This window comes from Bubalus bubalis, chromosome 7 (genome assembly GCF_019923935.1).
Source record: "Bubalus bubalis isolate 160015118507 breed Murrah chromosome 7, NDDB_SH_1, whole genome shotgun sequence".
NCBI classification, from domain to species: domain Eukaryota; kingdom Metazoa; phylum Chordata; class Mammalia; order Artiodactyla; family Bovidae; genus Bubalus; species Bubalus bubalis.
In genome coordinates, this window is record NC_059163.1 from 8,959,313 (window position 1) to 8,978,037 (window position 18,725).

The following is an 18,725-nucleotide window of genomic DNA, read 5'->3' on the forward strand; positions in this document are numbered from 1 at the left end:
TTGTGTCTTGCAGCTCTTTCAAATGTAGCCTTCTACTCATACTGGAGGCCTTTTGGTGTGTGGTGAAGTATGGAGGAGGGGAAACATTCTGTACTCCTATGATTAAGTCACAGCCTTGTGTGACTTAAGCGTTTGTGTCCTTGAAAATGTCTTTTAATTAGTAGATTTAGACTGTTTACAGTTAAAGTGTTGATTGACATAGCTGGGTTCATAGCTTTCATGTTTGTTTTCTGACCTTGTGCTTATTTCCCTCCCCTCCTTTCTGTCTTTTCTCGTTTTAGTTGAACATTTTATCTCTTCTCTTAGCCTGTCAATTATACTTAAGCATTCTTTTTTAAGTAATTGCTCTGGCATTCACAATATACATTTTAAACTAATCTAAGTCCACTTTCATACAATATTACATTGCTTCCTGTGCAGTTCATAAAATATTTCATAAAAGAATATTCTCAGTTCATCTCTACTGTCCCTGATGACATCAGTGTCTTTCATTTCATATGCTATAATATAATCACTCAATACATTATTACTGTTACTAAATAGTTATATTTTAGATTAATTAAGAATAAGACAAATAAATGATTTTATTTTACCTTTTCTTGTTGCTTCTCTGATATGCTTCCTTTCTTTATATGGAACTGAGTTTCTGACATGTAGCATTTCCTTCTTCTTGAAGAACCTCTTTTAACATTTCTTCCTAGGCAAGTCTTTTGGCTGTGAATTCTCTCAATTTTTGTCTGAGTAAGTCTTTTTTCTTCCTTACTTATGAAAGATAATCTTACATTTAAAATTTTAGATTGGTCCTTTTCTTCCTTTCTGTGCTTTAAATATTTCACTTCATTCTTCCCTTACTTGTGTGATTTCAAGTGAGAAATTCTGTATAATTCTTATCCTTGTTCTTGTACAGATAGGGTATTCCCTCACTCCCCTCAGCTTCCGCCTTCTACCTTTTCTCACGATTTTCCCTTTGTTTTTTGTTTTGTGGAGTCTTAAGTATATGATGTGCCTAGGTGTAGATGTTTTTGTATTTATCCAACTTGGTGTTTTCTGAGATTCTTGGATCTGTGGTTTCGTGTCTAATTTTGGCAATTTCTTGGCTATTATTACTTAACATATTTCTTAAGTTCCATCTTCTTTTTCTGATATTCTTGTCCCACATATGATACACATTCAGAGTTGTCCCACAGTTCTTTGATATTCTATTTTATTCATTCTTTTTTCTCTTTTAATTTCAGTTTTGTAAGTTTCTGTTATGTTCAAATTTGCTGATTCTTTCCTAGGTTGTGTCTAGTCTACTGATGAGCCCATCAGTAGTCTTATTTCTGTTACAGTATTTTTGATATCTGCATTTCCTTTTAATTATTCTTTAGAGTTTCCATCTCTTTGTATACTTTACTCACCTGTTCTTTCAGTTTTCGTTCTTTTCCATTAGAGTCTTTAAAATATTATTCACAATTATTTTAAATTCCTGGTCTGATCATTCCAAAATCTGTCTCATGTTTGACTCTGGTTCTCATGCTTGCTTTTCTCTTCAAACTGCCCTTTAGTATGCCTTCTAATTTTTTTTGAAAACTAGACAAGATGTATGGACTATTCAATCCAGTTCAGTCAAGCAGTTGTGTCCTACTCTTTGCGAACCCATGGACTGCAGCACGCCAAGCTTCCCTGTGTATCACCAACTCCTGGAGCTTGCTCAAACTCATGTCCATCAAGTCAGTGATGCCATCTAACCATCTCATCCTCTGTCATCCCCTTCTCCTCCTGCCTTCAATCTTTCCCAGCATCAGGGTCTTTTCCAGTGAGTCAGTTCTTTGTTTCTGGTGGCCAAAGTATTGTAGTTTCAGCTTCAGCATCAGTCCTTCCAATGAATATTCAGGACTGATTTCCTTTAGGATGGACTGGTTGGATCTCCTTGCAGTCCAAGGGACTCTCAAGAGTCTTCTCCAACACCACAGTTCAAAAGCATCAGTTCTTCAGCACTCAGCTTTCTTTATGGTCCAACACTCACATCCATACGTGACTACTGGAAAAACCATAGCTTTGACTACACAGACCTCTGTTGATATAGTAATGTCTCTGCTTTTTAATATGCTGTCTAGCTTTGTTATACCTTTTCTTCCAAGGAGCAAGCGTCTTTTAATTTCATGGCTGCAGTCACCATCTGCAGTGATTTTGGAGTCCCCCCAAAATAAAGTCTGTCACTGTTTCCATTGTCTCCCCATATATTTGCCATGAAGTGATGGGACCAGATGCCATGATCTTAGTTTTTTTGAATGTTGAGTTTTAAGCCAGCTTTTTCACTCTCCTCTTTTACTTTCATCAAGAGGCTCTTTAGTTCCTCTTCATTTTCTGCCATAAGGGTGGTATCATCTGTATATCTGAGGTTATTGATATGTGACCTGGCAATCTTGATTCCAGCTTGTGCTTCATTCAGCCCAAGATTTCGCATGGTGTACTCTGCATACAAGTTAAATAAGCAAGGTGATAATATATAGCCTTGATGTACTCCTTTCCCCATTTGGAACCAGTCTGTTGTTCCATGTTCAGTTCTAACTGTTGCTTCTTGACCTGCATGCAGATTTCTCAGGAGGCAGGTCAGGTGGTCTGGTATTCCCATCTCTTTAAGAATTTTCCACAGTTTGTTGTGATCCACACAGTCAAAGGCTTTGGCATAGTCAATAAAGCAGAAGTAGGTGTTTTTCTGGGCTTCTCTTGCTTTTTTTGTGATCCGACAGATGTTGGCAATTTGATTTCTGGTTCCTCTGCCTTTTCTGAATCCAGCTTGAACATCTGGAAGTTGTCAATTCACATACTGTCAATTCACATGTTGAAGCCGATCTTGGAGAATTTTGATCATTTCTTTGCTAGCATGAGAGATGACTATAATTGTGTGGTAGTTTGAAAATTCTTTGGCATTGCCTTTCTTTAGGATAAGAGTGCAAATAAATAGCCTTTTAATTAACTTGAGGTTTTAGCTTAATTTGGCCAGGAGTTGGTCTGTGTTTAATGCTTACTGAAGCTTTAAATGCCAGAGACATGTAATTCTTTTAGTGTCCTTGTTTTTTTCCCTCCCCTGTCTTTTTGTGCATCTTGAACTCTTCCTTAGTTGGAGTGTGTGTCTTGCAGCTCTTTCATATGTAATCTTCCACTCTTATCCTGGAGCCCTATTGATGTGTGGTAATGGCACCCCACTCCAGTACTCTTGCCTGGAAAATCCCATGGATGGAGGAGCCTGGTAGGCTGCAGTCCATGGGGTCGCGAAGAGTCGGACATGACTGAGTGACTTCACTTTCACTTTTCACTTTCATGCATTGGGGGAGAAAATGGCAACCCACTGCAGTGTTCTTGCCTGGAGAATCCCAGGGACGGCGGGGCCTGGTGGGCTGCCCTCTATGGGGTCGCACAGAGTCGGACACGACTGAAGCGACTTAGCAGCAGCAGCAGCAAAGTATGGAGGGAGGGAAACATTCTGTACTCTTATGATTAAGTCACAGCCTTGTGTGACTTCAGGATTTGTGTCCTTGGGCTATGACTTTCATAGGTATCTTAGCTTTTCTCATTTATGTGAGATAGGTGGGCTAGAAGGGGCTGAAGTTGGAAAATGCATGTGCTAGAAGACTCTGATGAAGGTTTTTTTCCTGGAGAGTATGCCTTTTTTTGGACAATGCTCTGGGCATGTTTTACAATGGTTACTTTCTCTTTCCTCCTACCAGAGCTATGAGGGTATTTTTCTTGATTCTTCACCATAGGTAAAACCCATGAAAGTATGAGGGCATCCCAAAAAGTATGTCTCCCAGGAGTTTCTGATCCTCAGGCTAGACCATGCTCAGCCTTCAGCAGTTTGTCAAGATTACCATTTAAGTGTTTCTACTATTTACTGGTTCTAGGGACTTTTGTTCCAGGTAAGCAGGTTTTTCATGGTGACTTTTTGGATTCACTCCTCTTTCTCCGAATTTCAGGATGTCATTTTGCCCTACAAACTCAGCTCTCTGTTTTGTCTAAAAAAAAGTCTTTGATTTTCCGTTTGTCCAGCTTTTTTCTTAATGTAAGGACAAATGTGATGACTTCCAAACTCTTTACATGTCTGAGCTGAAACTGAAAGTCCTAGAACTTCTTTTGCTTTAATGTCTTTGGCTTTCTCATTTTCCTTTCTCAATTTTTCACCACATTGATGTAATTCAAAACTGGTGCAAAGTTGTCATGTTAGGAGCAAAGATAAAAATCATAATTTTTCATTGAATGATATTGAAAAAGGAATATATGAACCGATAGATATTTGGGTTGCTAGATTAATGGAAAAGTGTTTATCCTTCTATCTTTCTTATGAGTCCTGGACCAATTCATAGGTATTGCTGATTGGAGAATATTAGGATAAATCATTTTAGATGAGAAATTGGCAAACTTCCTTAAGGAACTAGATAGAAAATATTTTAGGTTTTACAGGTCAGACTCTCTTTGTTGTGGCTACACAACTCTGCCATCATAGTGCGAAAGCAGCCATTGATAAAACTTCAACAAGTGAGTGTGACTATGCTTCAATAAAACTTATTTGCAAATATAGGCTATGAGCTGAATTTGACCTTGGGGCCATAGTTTACCGATTCCTAGTCTAGATCAGTTATAGTTTTTATTCTTTGGCTCTGGTCTAGTACTGATTATCCAAAGATGCTGGCCATGTTTTATTTGCATATATTTTATTATGTTCAGATGTTGACCCATGTTGTGATGACTATTTTAATATATTACTTAGAAGAGTTCTAAAAATTTTCAGGTTTAAGAGACACCATAGGTCAAAATTACTGCAGATGGTGACTGCAGCCATGAAATTAAAAGATGCTTGCTCCTCAGAAGGAAAGCTGACAAATGTAGACAGTGTGTTAAAAAGCAGAGGCATCACTTTGCTGACAAAGGTCCATACAGTCAAAGCTATGGTTTTTCCAGTAGTCATGTACAGATGTGAGAGTTGGACCGTAAAGAAGGCTGAGCGCCAAAGAATTGATGCTTTCGAAATGTGGTGTTGGAGAAGACTCTTGAGAGTCCCTTGGACTGCAAGTATATCAAACCAGTCAATTGTAAAGGAAATCAACCCTGAATATTCATTGGAAGGACTGATGCTGAAGCTGAAGTTCCCCACCTAAGGTGAAGAGCATTTCATTGGAAAAGACCCTGATACTGGGAAAGGTTGAGGATAAGAGGAGAAGGGGGCCACAGAGTATGAGATGGTTAGATAGCATCACCTACTCAATAGACATGAATTTGAGAAAACTCTGGGAGATAGTGAAGGGCAGGGAGGCCTGGTGTACTTCAGTTCATGGGGTCACAAAGAGTTGGACTTAGTGACTGTGCAACAAATAGGTCAAAGCTCAATTTATGAGAGTGAAAGCTAGCTCAGAGTTACCTTGAAAATGATTCATATTCATTGAGAATAATAATAAAAAAGTTCCCAGTGATTGTATAGTATCTTATTTTTAAAATAAGTCTGTTTTTATTACTTCACTTAATCATGACGGGTATTATAAAGGTGGACGACAGAAGCATTCCCCAAGATCAGTAGATGGTAGGGCCAGGACCATAATCCAAAATTGATCTGACTTCCAGGGCAGAGCTCTTTAAGCATAATACATTGTACCACTCCTGTCAACTGAAGGTGGAGTCAATGGATTGAGTAGTAGCTTTGTTCAGAGGCTGTTTGTAGGACGTTATTTTTAGTAAGAAAAGTGGGATTATGCTTATTATTTCAAATAATTCTGTGCTGAGTATTATTTCAAAGCATTTAGGAATATAGAAATAGGTTTGTAAGTTGCTAAAATAAATCAGACACATGATTTTGCTTCAAGATTATAGAGTCATTAAACTGAAAAGGATCATAGAGAGTGTTTAGGCAAATAACCTGAGACCCAGAGAAGCTAAGTGACTTGGGGGAGCCAATGTAGTTTAACGAATGACTGTGCAATATATGTAAATTAAGCCTTCATGCTGTACGCCTTCAACTTGTAAAGTGATGTATGTCAACTATTTCGTGATAAAACGGGGGGGAAAAAAGAGCATAGGACCGAAAGGTCATAACAGTAGTGAGCTAGATCTGCATAGGGAGAGTCAGTTGTTAAATTTTTAGGAATTTTTTTGAGCCAATTGTTGAATACATTCAGGATTACAAATATATATATATATATGTATAAACTCATAATTTATATTAAAAACAAAGATTTATATGATCAAAATGTATCACTTACTGATTATTTTACTGTATATTTCTGTTGTTTGTGCCCTCAAGGTTTTTTGTATCTAGTGTATCAAGTGTGTCTGTATAGTGGAAATGCTGTGTGGTGATGTCCTACCCAGCTCTGTTTCGTGAAGTGACATTGATAGATTTTAAATGACCACAGGAGAGTATTTACATTACAGAAATTGGCAAATGCTATAAATAACGCTCTCTCATCCTTTCCTCTCCTTACCATGCCTTAAGCTAGTTAATTAATATTTACGAGCATACCGTTGCCGATGAGTTTTGTGTTATATACTTGTCTATTTGTGTGCCTGTCTTTGTTGCAGGGCTTTGAGTTCCTTGAAGCTGGAATTTATGTCCCTAGTACCCAGCACAGTGCCTGGCATATAGCTGACTGACAAATGTTTATAGAGTAAATGAGTGGACTTTATATTCAGTCCTTGATTCAAATTCTGGCTCCCTGTGACCTTGTGTTATTAGTGAAAATGAGGATAATACCAGTCTTGCATGATATTTTGTGAGGAGGAATGAAAAGATCCAGATATCTCTCTGGTACATAATAGGTGTAAGAAGTTGTCAACATTTGTGATTATAACTTAAGAAGAAGGAGACATAAATGCCATTAGGGTCCAGACTTATATATGTAGAGCTTTGTATTAAGTGTTTGACCACAAATTGGATGAGAATCAAGAATGTAGCAGTGTTATTTTTGTGTGTGTACATACTTTTCCTTCCCACACAAAATAATGGGATGTATTAAAAGGAATATGATATATAAGAGACAGGAAGCAATCCCTCTGTTATATTTGGCTTTGTTCAGACTCTTATTACAGTATCATGTCCAGTTTTACATTGCTCATTTTAAAGAGGATGTCAAAAAACTATATGTAGCATGCCTTGGGAAGAACCAACAACTGTTATTAAAAGGATAGAAAATAGGTCCTTTGAGGCAAGTTTAAGGAATTGAGTTTGTTTATACTGGAAAGGATACTTAACTATCTTCAAGTGAAAGAGTGACTTAACTATCTTTAAGTACATGAAGGGTTATTATAAGGAGGATACTCTCATGTTGTTCTCCTAATGCACAGAGGACCGAAAGAGGAAATCGACTTATTTCATTTAAAGAAAATTGTGTTAAACGCTAAAATTGACTATCAAGGGATGTCACGGTATCTCCATTTTTGAAAATATTTTAAAAGAGCAGCAGCAGATGGTTATTTATTAAAAGGTTTAAATGTTTGACCTCATGAAAGTGACAGGCAGAATTGTAGACCTTGCAGCTTTTTCCACCTCTATAATAAGATTTTTCTTACGTTTATTGAAACTTATCAAGCATATCCCAGATATCTTATTGGGAACTCACTCACAATTTGATATAATCATTCTTTATCTTGCTTTGTATCTTCACATCTTGAATGAAAACATTCAGTATTATCTGTCTGCTAATAACAGAATTAAAGTCAGATACAAACAGGCCTTGCTTGTATTTTTTATACTCAACATATCTATTACTTACAAGTATTTAGTATTAATATTTTTTAAAGCAGTATATTACAAATGTTGTGTAACTCTTTTGTGACAGGGAGTCCTCTTGGTATATGATGTTACAAATTATCAAAGCTTTGAGAATTTAGAAGATTGGTATTCCGTGGTGAAGAAAGTGAGTGAGGAGTCAGAAACTCAGCCCCTGGTTGCCTTGGTGGGCAATAAAAGTAAGTTATAAATGTTTATTTATATGTAGTAAATTTATTTGCCTATCTTATAGTTTTTATCCCTAAAAGAAATGATGTTTGGAAACGTAAGTAGCTTTTTTGGAAAAACAGCTTTTCTGGAGTGAGCAAGTTGAGAAAATTCATAAAGATGTGTACAGTCTTTTCAGTAACAGTTTTGATGCTTGACCTGTGGTAACTGCTCTGCTGCTTTGGCTGATTCCTTGTTAAGGTAAGTTGTGTTCTGACAGTGTGTGTGTTTTGGCTTCCTGTGGTCTAAGGATGCAGTGTGGTCTAGGAAGAACAGCAGCACAGCTGCACGTTTTTATGATATTGCGCTGCAGCTTTAGCTCTGCCCCAGAGATTTTGAGAGATACATTTCATTAAATGGTACCCTGTTCCGGGGAAGGAAGCAGTGTCTGCATGGAATTCTGTGTGTATTATTCCTTGCCCTCATTGCTCATTGACTTTCTTTTTCTAAATTTTTGAGGTTTGCTTTTACATTATAATTTTTTTTTTTTTTTTCTTGAGAAAGTATATTATTGTGGGGAAGGAGTGGTGCTTTGTAGAAATGATGGATAATTTTTCAAATCTGTCTCTTGGGCTATGATATACAGCATGTAAAAATTATAAGATTGATTTCAGTACAGGATTGTTACTTGGTTCGTAGTCCTGCAATGCATTTACCCTGGGAAAAGGGACCTTAATAAGAGTTTTCAAATAGATATGATATGACCCAATCTTCTACAACTTATTTGAGGTCAGAAAAAGAGAAATGAATTTAAATTATACCATGGAGGATTCAGGTCAGAAACTGTTTCCTAACTATAAGCGTTGTTAAATCAGTACCCAAGTTTACTACCAAGAGAATTATCTCTTCCAGAAGTCTTTAAAAATATAGTGCATTTTTGGGCGGGTTTATAATTGTTTAGGAAATAGTACTTCCTGAAGGACCAAACCATGGTTTCTTCATTATGTGGTTTTACACACTTAGATGAACATTTAATAAATCCAAGCCTTGCTTTAAAACCATTACAAAACAGGTGTGAATATAATTTCTCTGAAGAGTTAAAAATATAAATTTTTTACTACTTTCTAGAAAACAGTATAACGTATCACAAAATGGATGAAAACAGTTTTTATTAAGCTTTAATTAAATTTTGCTTATCTGTTTTATAGATGTAACTAAGTGAATCAGATGCTTTTCAACTCATTGAAAACTCATTTTACAAATCATAAGTTTTGATGAGCTTAGGTTCTATTTATGAGTATAGTTTTTCATTTTAGAAGATCATTTGTTAGTCATTTGTCATGTCACCAAAGCATTGGCATATATTATAGTTAAATTTGTGCTTTATTGGAGGTTTCCCATCACCTTTTGGGAAATTACAGAGTACGGAAGTGATGGGAGTTGGGATTTGTTTTCATTTCTTTCAGGATATAATCTAACTACATCTGGAGTAATGGTGTGGTGGTGCACAATTATATACATTATGTTATGTGTTTATGCTATCCTGTGAGGCCTCCATCATTGGTCACTGTCAGGATGTCAGACTAGATGGGCTATTGGACTGTGCTGGTGATGCCATTCTGAGTTTTAAAAACAAACATTTACATAAGTTATATGAACTTATGCCAAAAATTGTTACAGTGTTATGTTTGAGATTTAATAGCATGAAAATTGAAAGAATTTTTTTACTTTTGGAGTAATCCTTTTCTTGTATTTATATTACTAATACTCTGTTTCAGAATGAGATCATGTAATAGAGTATGTGATTACACAAAATATTATATCTATGTAAAATTAAGTGATTAGAGATGAACATGTGTCTGGATATTATTTACTATTATCTGTCACTGGCCCAGTTTCATATGATCAATATGTTCATGTAGTAAATGATCTTACAATTTGTTTCTAAGAGATAGTGGTTCAGTTGCTAAGTTGTGTCCGACTCTTGCGACCCCATGGACTGTAGCCTGCCAGGCTCCTCTGTCCATGGGATTTTCCAGGCAAGAATGCTGGAGTGGATTGCCATTTCCTTCTTCAGGGGATCTTCCCAACCCAGGAATCGAACCTGGGTCTCCTGCATTGCAGGCAGATTCTTTACCAACTGAGCTATAAGGGAAGCCCTTCTAAGAGATAAGGCATTACATTATAGTAGTATTTTCTTTTTGGGGAGGTATAATTATATTAAAAAGCAAAGATTTTTTTTCTTTTTTTTGATTAAACGACTGAGCGACTTCACTTTCACTATTCACTTTCATGCATTGGAGAAGGAAATGGCAACCCATTCCAGTGTTCTTGCCTGGAGAATCCCAGGGATGGCAGAGCCTGGTGGGCTGCCATCTATGGGGTCTCACAGAGTCGGACACGACTGAAGCGACTTAGCAGCAGTAGCAGCAGCAAACTAGTTAAAGAGATTTTATTAAGAGTTTCTATATCAAGGGCCTCATGAACATTGGAAAGTCTTCCAAGTCAAGGAAGCAGCTCTCAGATTCAGAGAATGTTCCAGATGAAAAGATGCTCACAGTTGTTCTGTCCCACCTTTTTCATTCATCACGAGTGTCATATTTGTTCAGTCTGTTGCTTCTTTTTTTCTCCTCTTTTTCTTCCTTGGTTAATTGATTATTTATTATTCCATTTTATCTCACTTATTAACTTATTATACATATTATATATTCATGTATTATATTTTTAGTTGTTTCTTTAGAATTTTGGAGTGGGTGGCCTATCCCTTCTCCAGCGGATCTTCCTGACCCAGGAATCAAACTGGGGTCTCCAGCACTGCAGGCGGATTCTTTACCAACTGAGCTATCAGGGAAGCCCAGAATTTTCAGTATATATCCTTAATTACTCTACCTTCAAATAATAGTATCACTTTTCATGTGTAGTATTTTTTAACACCCCCTCAATTCTTTGTGTTATTATTGTCAGACATATTTTTAAATATTCTGTAAACAACTTTTGCTTTAAATAGTTATTTAGCTTTCAAAACAATTACAGATAAGAAAAAGGTGCACTTTATTTTGGCGTCCCAGGCAGTGCTAGTGGTAAGGAACCCACCTGGCAATGCAAAAGATGAAAAGAAATACAGGTTCCATCCTTGGGTAGGGAGATCCCCTGGAGAAGGGCAATGCAACCCACTGCAGTATTCTTGCTTAGAGAATCCCATGGACAGAGGAGCCTGGTAGCACAGAGTCAGACACAACTGAAGCAGCTCAGCACACATAGCACACACACATTTTATTTTACCTTTACTTATTACATTGCCAACACTTTTATTCATCTGTATACATCCAAGAGTCTGATAGTAGATTCTTTCTCTTTGAAGAACTTCCTTTAACATTTCTTTTAGAGTAGATCTGTTGACAATGAATTTAGGAAGACGTTTGAAGCTGAATTATGATGATTATTATCTATATAGAGTCATTGTCTGCCTAACTGTGCTTTTAAAAATTCATCATTGTGTCCTATTCTGTGCAGCTTGAATGGAAAACATATGTTGAAAAGAAGCATGTGTAGACTAGGAAAATATTGACAGCAGAACCAACTTTTAGCCAAAGTTGAGCAAAAAGATGAGATACAGAGAAAATTTCCGTGCACAGAGTGTGTGTGTCAATTTGCTCCATAGTAAGAACTTATATTACTAAGTTATAAAGTCATTTGCTTTTTATTAAAATATGGTAAATTCTCAGAAATTTGGGCTGAGGATTGAGGATAGTCTTAGCTAAAGGTGAATTACAGGTTTATTTTTGTAAAAATTGTGTTTTATTACGGTTAAATATAGAGAGTAACTAGAGTAGGTTAATGATAGAGCCAGCAGAGGAAGGGACTTGCTTTAATGAAATAGAGTGTTAATTAGTAAGTTAATTATTTCAGTACATACTAAAAAGTATATAATACATTTGATCCTTGAACAACATCACAGGGTTTATAGACATAGTTCCTTCCTGCAGTCAAAAATTCACGTTTTACTTTTAGCCAGCCCTCTGTAAACATGGTTCCTCTGTATCTGTGGTTCTGCATCCATGGATTGAACCAATCTCAGATCATGAGGTACTGTAGTATTTACTACTGAGAAAAAAATCTGTGTGTTAGTGGATCTGCACAGTTCAAACCAGTGTTGATCAATGGGCAACTGTACATAAAATAAAATGTTTTATTTTATATTCAATTCTAAAAGGCTATAAAATACTAGTTAATGTTCTTTCTTTGTACTGTTTAAGACGGAAAATGAAGTATTGAGTCGTGGTTAAGATCAGACGGTTTTAAATTGAGACAGACTTTCCTTACAAGCCCAGTTTTTTCCCATACTAGCAGTGTAATATCACACAAGTTACTTTGTGTCTTTAATTTCTTCATCTGGAAATAAGGATCATAGTTTCTGTGTGATAAAGTTGATTTAATGATTAAATGGGCTATTACATAAAAACACTTTTCCTATATATGTAAGTGTTGATAACAATTATTATTATTAATCATGTAGCCTTTTAAAAGCATGGACTATAACTTCAACTTGAAAGACCATAATTACAGATTGAAGTGAAGTGAAGTGAAGTCGCTCAGTCATGTCCGACTCTTTGCGATCCCATGGACTGTAGCCTACCAGGGTCCTCTGTCCCTGGGATTCTCCAGGCAGGAATACTGGAGTGGGTTGCCATTTCCTTCTCCAGGAGATCTTCCCAACCCGGGGATCGAATCTGGTTCTCCTGTATTGCAGGCAGACGCTTTACCATCTGAACCACGAGCTGAAATAGAAATTTTACAAAAGTAGCCTGAAGGAAATGGTTCTTAAAGAATTCTTTTGTCACCATTTTTTTCTTGTTTTTTAACTTGATAGTTCTCATACTGTGTATTGGGTAGGGCAGTTCATTCAGCAGACATTTTCGAGTGCCACCTATGTGTATTCAGGTAGCCATTATTATTTTGCACAAAAGTAGAACCCAAGAGAATGCTTAAGCAGTGTTTGGGACCTGCTAACCTGGGTCTTAATTTTACTCTTTTTCTATACCATCCTCAAGTTTTCTAGAAATTTGACCTTCTTTTGCTTTGTTTGGTTCTTGGGATTAATAAGTAGTTATGTTCAAATTTCCATGGAAGGCCTTACTTTTCCCTAATGAGAAAATTAAAAAAATTCATTTGGAAGTAGTAACTTTCAGAATGGGAAAGAGGGTAAGCCATCTACTTATTCTGTGTGTTTTATGTTTAGTTGAAGTTTGATGATGTTTGCAGCTGCAAGTGCAGTGAGATGCCTCATAGGCTACAATGACTATAGCCACATAAGCACCTGGAAGCAATTATATTACCATCTAGGATAGCTTCTACAATTTGGGGAGCCAAATGCACCAGGCCTAGACCCTGGTTTCCTGGCCTTGAAGGTCTTGCTGTCCCAACATCCGGGCACTCTCAGTTGACCAGAGCCTGTACTGCAGAGCCTAGGGATTTTCAGTTTATCTCCACTTACTACAGGCTTGTTACAAGTGGACCTGACCATCTTTCATGTGAACTATGGCACTAGCTTCCTAACTGTTCTTCCTGCTCCTAGCTTTGTTCTCTTACAATTCAGCTCCCAAATGGCAAATCATGTTATATGACTTTTCTGCTTAGAACCCTCTAGTGCCTTCTCATCACACTTAGACTGAAATCCAAACTCCTTATCCAGTTTCTCAAGCACAAGGTAATCTGGCTCCTACTTACCTCTCAGACTCATTTCTACTAAATGCTCCCTTGTCCACTGTGTGTGTAAGGCACATTTGTCTTTTTTTCTGTTCCTATAACCTTCCAAGTTAATTTGTTCTTTAGGGTTTCTTCTGCTTGATAGACTTTTCCTTCTGGCCTCTGCTTGGCTGGCTCCATTTTGTCATTTGTAACTCATCTTAAATGTCATCACCTCAGAGTTGCCTTCCTCGACCAATGAAATCTAAAGGAATCTAAAGTCTGTCAGGATGTTCTGTTTCAGTTATCTGCCTAGTCTCATTGTCATCTGGTATCATTTCTTGTTTGTTTCTTGTCTGCCTAAACTCTGTGAAAGCTGAGGATCTCATCACTTACAACAGTGCCTGAATGAATGAATACTGAATGAATGAATAAAAGCCTTTTCATGAAGACTCTGTTGAAATTAGAAGTGTTTATGGCCCGGGATATGTTATTCAGGGAAAATGGTTTCTTAATGAGGAAAAATACATATGTAGATACAGGGAATCTGTTAGATGGCCTTCAGACCAAACTGCCCTAGTGAATTCCACTCTGGTTAATAATGTCAGACTTTCTTAGGAAACACATCGGGGTTATATTATGCTGGATCATGTTTGAGATAAAATGTCATAGATTTTCTGTCATGATTTTAGAGTAAATAAATGTTAAAAAAATTCAGATTTTTCTTCATATTTTAAACTTTTACATATTGGTAGAACTGTACACTTTCAACTTTTAATTTACAGGTTAAAAATTTGTGTGTTTAATTTAAAAATCATAATCTGCACTCAAATACAATTTTAGTTTTAGTGTTTCAGGGAAGGTTCAAATTGAAATGAACATCAGGAATATTAATTTTTTTAAGATTAATTTTATATTCAATCCATGTGTTATAACCACATGACATTTTAATTTATCATTTTGTTATTTTCTATCTTTAAGCTGTTATGTTTTCCTACTATCTGATCCATCACCTAGTTTCTCCCCTGACTAGCTAACATTCTCGGTTGGATAGATTGTAAACAGAAATTAACAGGGTTGCATAGGAGCTGCCCCCTTCCTGATTTATAGCTTCTTAGTTAGTGGAGGGGTGGTGGCTATCAGTAACTTGTATTGGTAGTAGGAATTATCACGCTCCAGTATAGAGTGAATGGATGAATGATTTCTACTCTTAAAGATATTAAACAGATCCTTTCCCAAATAAAGACTAATAACTCAGATTTTTAAACAATCTTCATGACAGATGAGGGCATAGAGAAGAGTGCATCTACACTAATTAACAATGTTGAGTGTATATTCTTCTTAACAGTGATTGATTGTTCTTGGAGTACTATCTCTGCCCAGGAAGTGATGTTTTACACTGTGAGGTTCAAAGGTTACATTTTAATGTACCCTGTAAGTTGTGTTCCCTGAACTCCATGGAAATGTATTAGTAAAACAAGTAAATTTTAAGTTGAAAATTTTACTGATCTTCTCAATAAAATTATCACAAGGCTTTTAGAGACTATTCCTTATTCGTAGTAATAGAGGAGTGTAAGAGAAGGTTATAAGTTCAGCTTTAAGAACTTCATGGGAATTTACATGAAAATACTTGCCTATACTGTGACTTTTTTGAGTCTTAAGAAATTCTTATTTTATCTGGAGAGTGGAAATGTGAAACTATGAAGTAAGTAACATTTACTTTGATTCCTGTTTTGAAGAATTAATATCAACTTCTATAAAAATTGTCATCTATAATATTATGACAGTGAACAAATGAGTCATTACAAATTTGTGTAAGAGTTTACAATTTATAAAGCATAAACAAAAGCTCTTTTGAGGATTTGAAAAGTTCATTCTGTTTATACAGTCTAAATTAAAAGTCTGCTCCTTATCCATTTATTTTAATACTTTGGTTCTTTTTGTTCCAGTAATAGTAATCCCAAGGTATCAAATCCAAGTGTCTTTTTCAGATGGATCTAACATTTCTGTTTCTGTGGCTTTATATGTATATTGCTTTCTCCTCTGTTTACATGTAAATTTTTAAAATAGAGCTATGATTTTTAAAATAGAGTACCTCCAGTACTTACTGGAGGATGATGATAGCATCTTATTCTGACACTGGTAGCATCAGTATTCTGTATATTGAGTGAGTATTTTAATATAAACACTTATACCTGTTCCTTTATGTGATACTTCACCCTACTACTGTACTTTTAAGAACATTTTGATAATATTTCAAGTTTAATTGATTGAGTAGTTTCCTCAAATAAATGCATAAGCTTAAATTCAGACTGGTATTGTGACTGATATATTGGGGGGGAGAAACTGTCATATGAGTGCTTTTTCATAATACTCATCAAGAAACATTTTTCACTTGACAGTTGTTACAGTTATTATGTCATTTCATAGTTACTTTTTTTTTTTTAAGATGGCCTGCTTTAAACCATTTTGGCAGTATTATGGTTTACTTAGCTTGGGAAGTTTAAGGACTTTGTGGTTTTGTTTTTTCTTTTTTTTTTAATTGGAGGCTAATTGCTTTACAGTATTGGGTTGGCCTCTGCCTTATGTGGTTTTGTTTTGTTTGGGAGGAGCTGTGTAAGGATTTTGGGCATAGCAATCTGTTTATATAATTTCTGTCTATCTTTCATTGTCATGATATAGAAAGTTTATTAAATGCTAAAGAAAGCATAATCCATCTTTTGTTTCTTTTATGATGAATTTCTTTGAATTTAATTTTTAGAAGAAAATTTAATTACTAAAAATTAAATTAATATTAAATATTAAAGAATGCAGCTGTAAAAACATTTTTTTGTGTGAAAAGGAGATTGGAGATTTTCATCAGTGTAATTTAAGCCCCTTTAATAGTGTGCTTTATATTTGCAGTGATTATGTAATAAATCCAATATGCATTAAAAGAATACTAGAGTGGGGATCAGAAAACTTTGTACTGCTATTGTCATTTTTTTATAACTTCATTACCTTGGCAATTTATTCACTTAAGATGATCCTCATGTATAAGATGAGGGAATTTTACCAGACAGTCATAAGCACCTTCTATTCCTAAAATATGATGACCCTAACTGTATTTAGATGTACGTCTGATTAATTGAGCATATTTGTTGCTGTACAATTTTAAGAGAGTTTAACTTTATATGTAATTGAAATATCCTTGCAGAGATGATTTTTTAGGCTCATTTTATCATTCAGTTATTAAATATCCATTTTCCATATACATAAATAGATGCATTTACCTAAAACAACAGTAATGATAAATCTTAGTATTGAATTCTGTCTCTTTTGTTCCATTGATATGTGTGTCTCTTTTTATGTCTGTACCATGCTGTTTGATTACTGTAGCTTTGTAGTATAATCTGAAGGCAGGGAGCTTGATTTTAAAAAGCATTTCTTTTTAATTGAAATTTGTTCTTGAGTTTAGAATTTAGTTTTCATTTTCTGTAACGTTTTTTAAAATTTCATATGAATGTCTAGTTTCTGCAGTAAGTAAAGCAATTCAGCAGTTATTTTCTTTGTCTGCTTTCTTACATCTTTTCTTATTCATTTATTTCATTCATTCAGCAAATTTTTATTGAGCCCATACCTGTCTAGGTGTTCCAGTAGAGGAAGATGCTACTAAGTCACTTCAGTCGTGTCCGACTCTGTGCAACCCCAGAGACGGCAGCCCACCAGGCTCCCCCGTCCCTGGGATTCTCCAGGCAAGAACACCGGAGTGGGTTGCCATTTCCTTCTCCAATGCATGAAAGTGAAAAGTGAAAGTGAAGTCGCTCAGTCGTGTCTGACCCTTAGCGACCCCATGGACTGCAGCCTACCAGGCTTCTCCGTCCATGGGATTTTCCAGGCAAGAGTACTGGAGTGGGGTGCCATTGCCTTCTCCGTAGAGGAAGATAGGCAATAAATAAATAAGTATAATACATAATGTATTAAATGGCATTGTGTTGTGTAGATAGATAGAGCAGGAAAGGAGTAAAAGGAATTCTTAGAAGACAGTGTTAAGATTTTAAATATGGTAGTCAGGGAAAGTCTGAGAAGATGACATTTGAGCAGAGGCATAAAGGAGATGAGAGAGAGTGCCACAGAGATACCTGGCAGAAGAGTTATCCAGGTAAAGGGAAAGAGTAGGTGCAAAGGCCTCCCTGAAGTATTTGGTTGTTGTTTTTTCTCTTAGAAACTGTGAGGAGGCACACATGTGTCTGTGTGTACATGAGGGAGAGAAAGAGAAGGAGACAGGAGAGTGGGGAGAGTTGGTAGCTGTGTGTATAGCTGTGTATGGGGAACAGTAACTGAAAGACTAGCATAGGATTGAAGCACGATGGTAGAGAAGGGGAGGACAGGTCAGGAAGGACTGTTGGCCATTGTAAGGACTCTGACTTTTATTTGCACGAGATGAAGAGCCACTGAGGTGTTTGAGGAGAGCTAAATGATTTAACTTGAAAGGATTACTACAGTTCCTATTTTGAGAATATACCATAGTGGGTAAAAGTGGAAGCAAGGTAAATAGAAACTTTTTCACAATCCAGGTGAGAAGTACAGGTGGTAAAGAACCCACTTGCCAATGCAGGAGACCTCAAGGGCACAGGTTCAGTCTCTGGGTCAGGAAGATCCCCTAGGGGAGGGCATGGCAACCTACTTCATTATTCTTGCCTGGAGAATCCTATGGACAGAAGAGCCTGACAGGCTATAGTCCATAGGGTCACAAAGAGTTGGACACGATTAAAGTCCCTTGGACTGCAAGGAGATCCAACCAGTCCATTCTAAAGGAGATCAGTCCTGGGTGTTCTTTGGAAGCAGTGATGCTAAAGCTGAAACTCCAGTACTTTGGCCACCTCATGCGAAGAGTTGACTCATTGGAGAAGACTCTGATGCTGGGAGGGATTGGGGGCAGGAGGAAAAGGGGACGACAGAGGATGAGATGGCTGGATAGCATCACCGACTCGATGGACGTGAGTCTGAGTGAACTCCGGGAGTTGGTGATGGACAGGGAGGTGTGGCGTGTTGGAATTCATGGGGTCGCAAAGAGTCAGACACGACTGAGCGACTGAACTGAACTGAAAGTGACTTTAATGTCCGTGAGAAGTGGTTGGCTTCTGGATATATT

At 36.6% G+C, this 18,725-nt stretch overlaps 1 protein-coding gene across 5 annotated transcripts in view; it reads left to right on the forward strand.

The window, feature by feature from the left end:
- Positions 1 to 18,725, forward strand: part of RAB28 (RAB28, member RAS oncogene family) — a 108,458-nt gene that overhangs the window by 15,845 nt on the left and 73,888 nt on the right. For all 5 annotated transcript variants that reach the window (XM_025289693.2, XM_006075828.3, XM_006075827.3 and 2 more), the window contains exon 4: positions 7,809 to 7,938. In XM_025289693.2, coding sequence (XP_025145478.1) covers positions 7,809 to 7,938 — 130 coding nt within the window. The remainder of the gene's footprint in view (positions 1 to 7,808; positions 7,939 to 18,725) is intronic.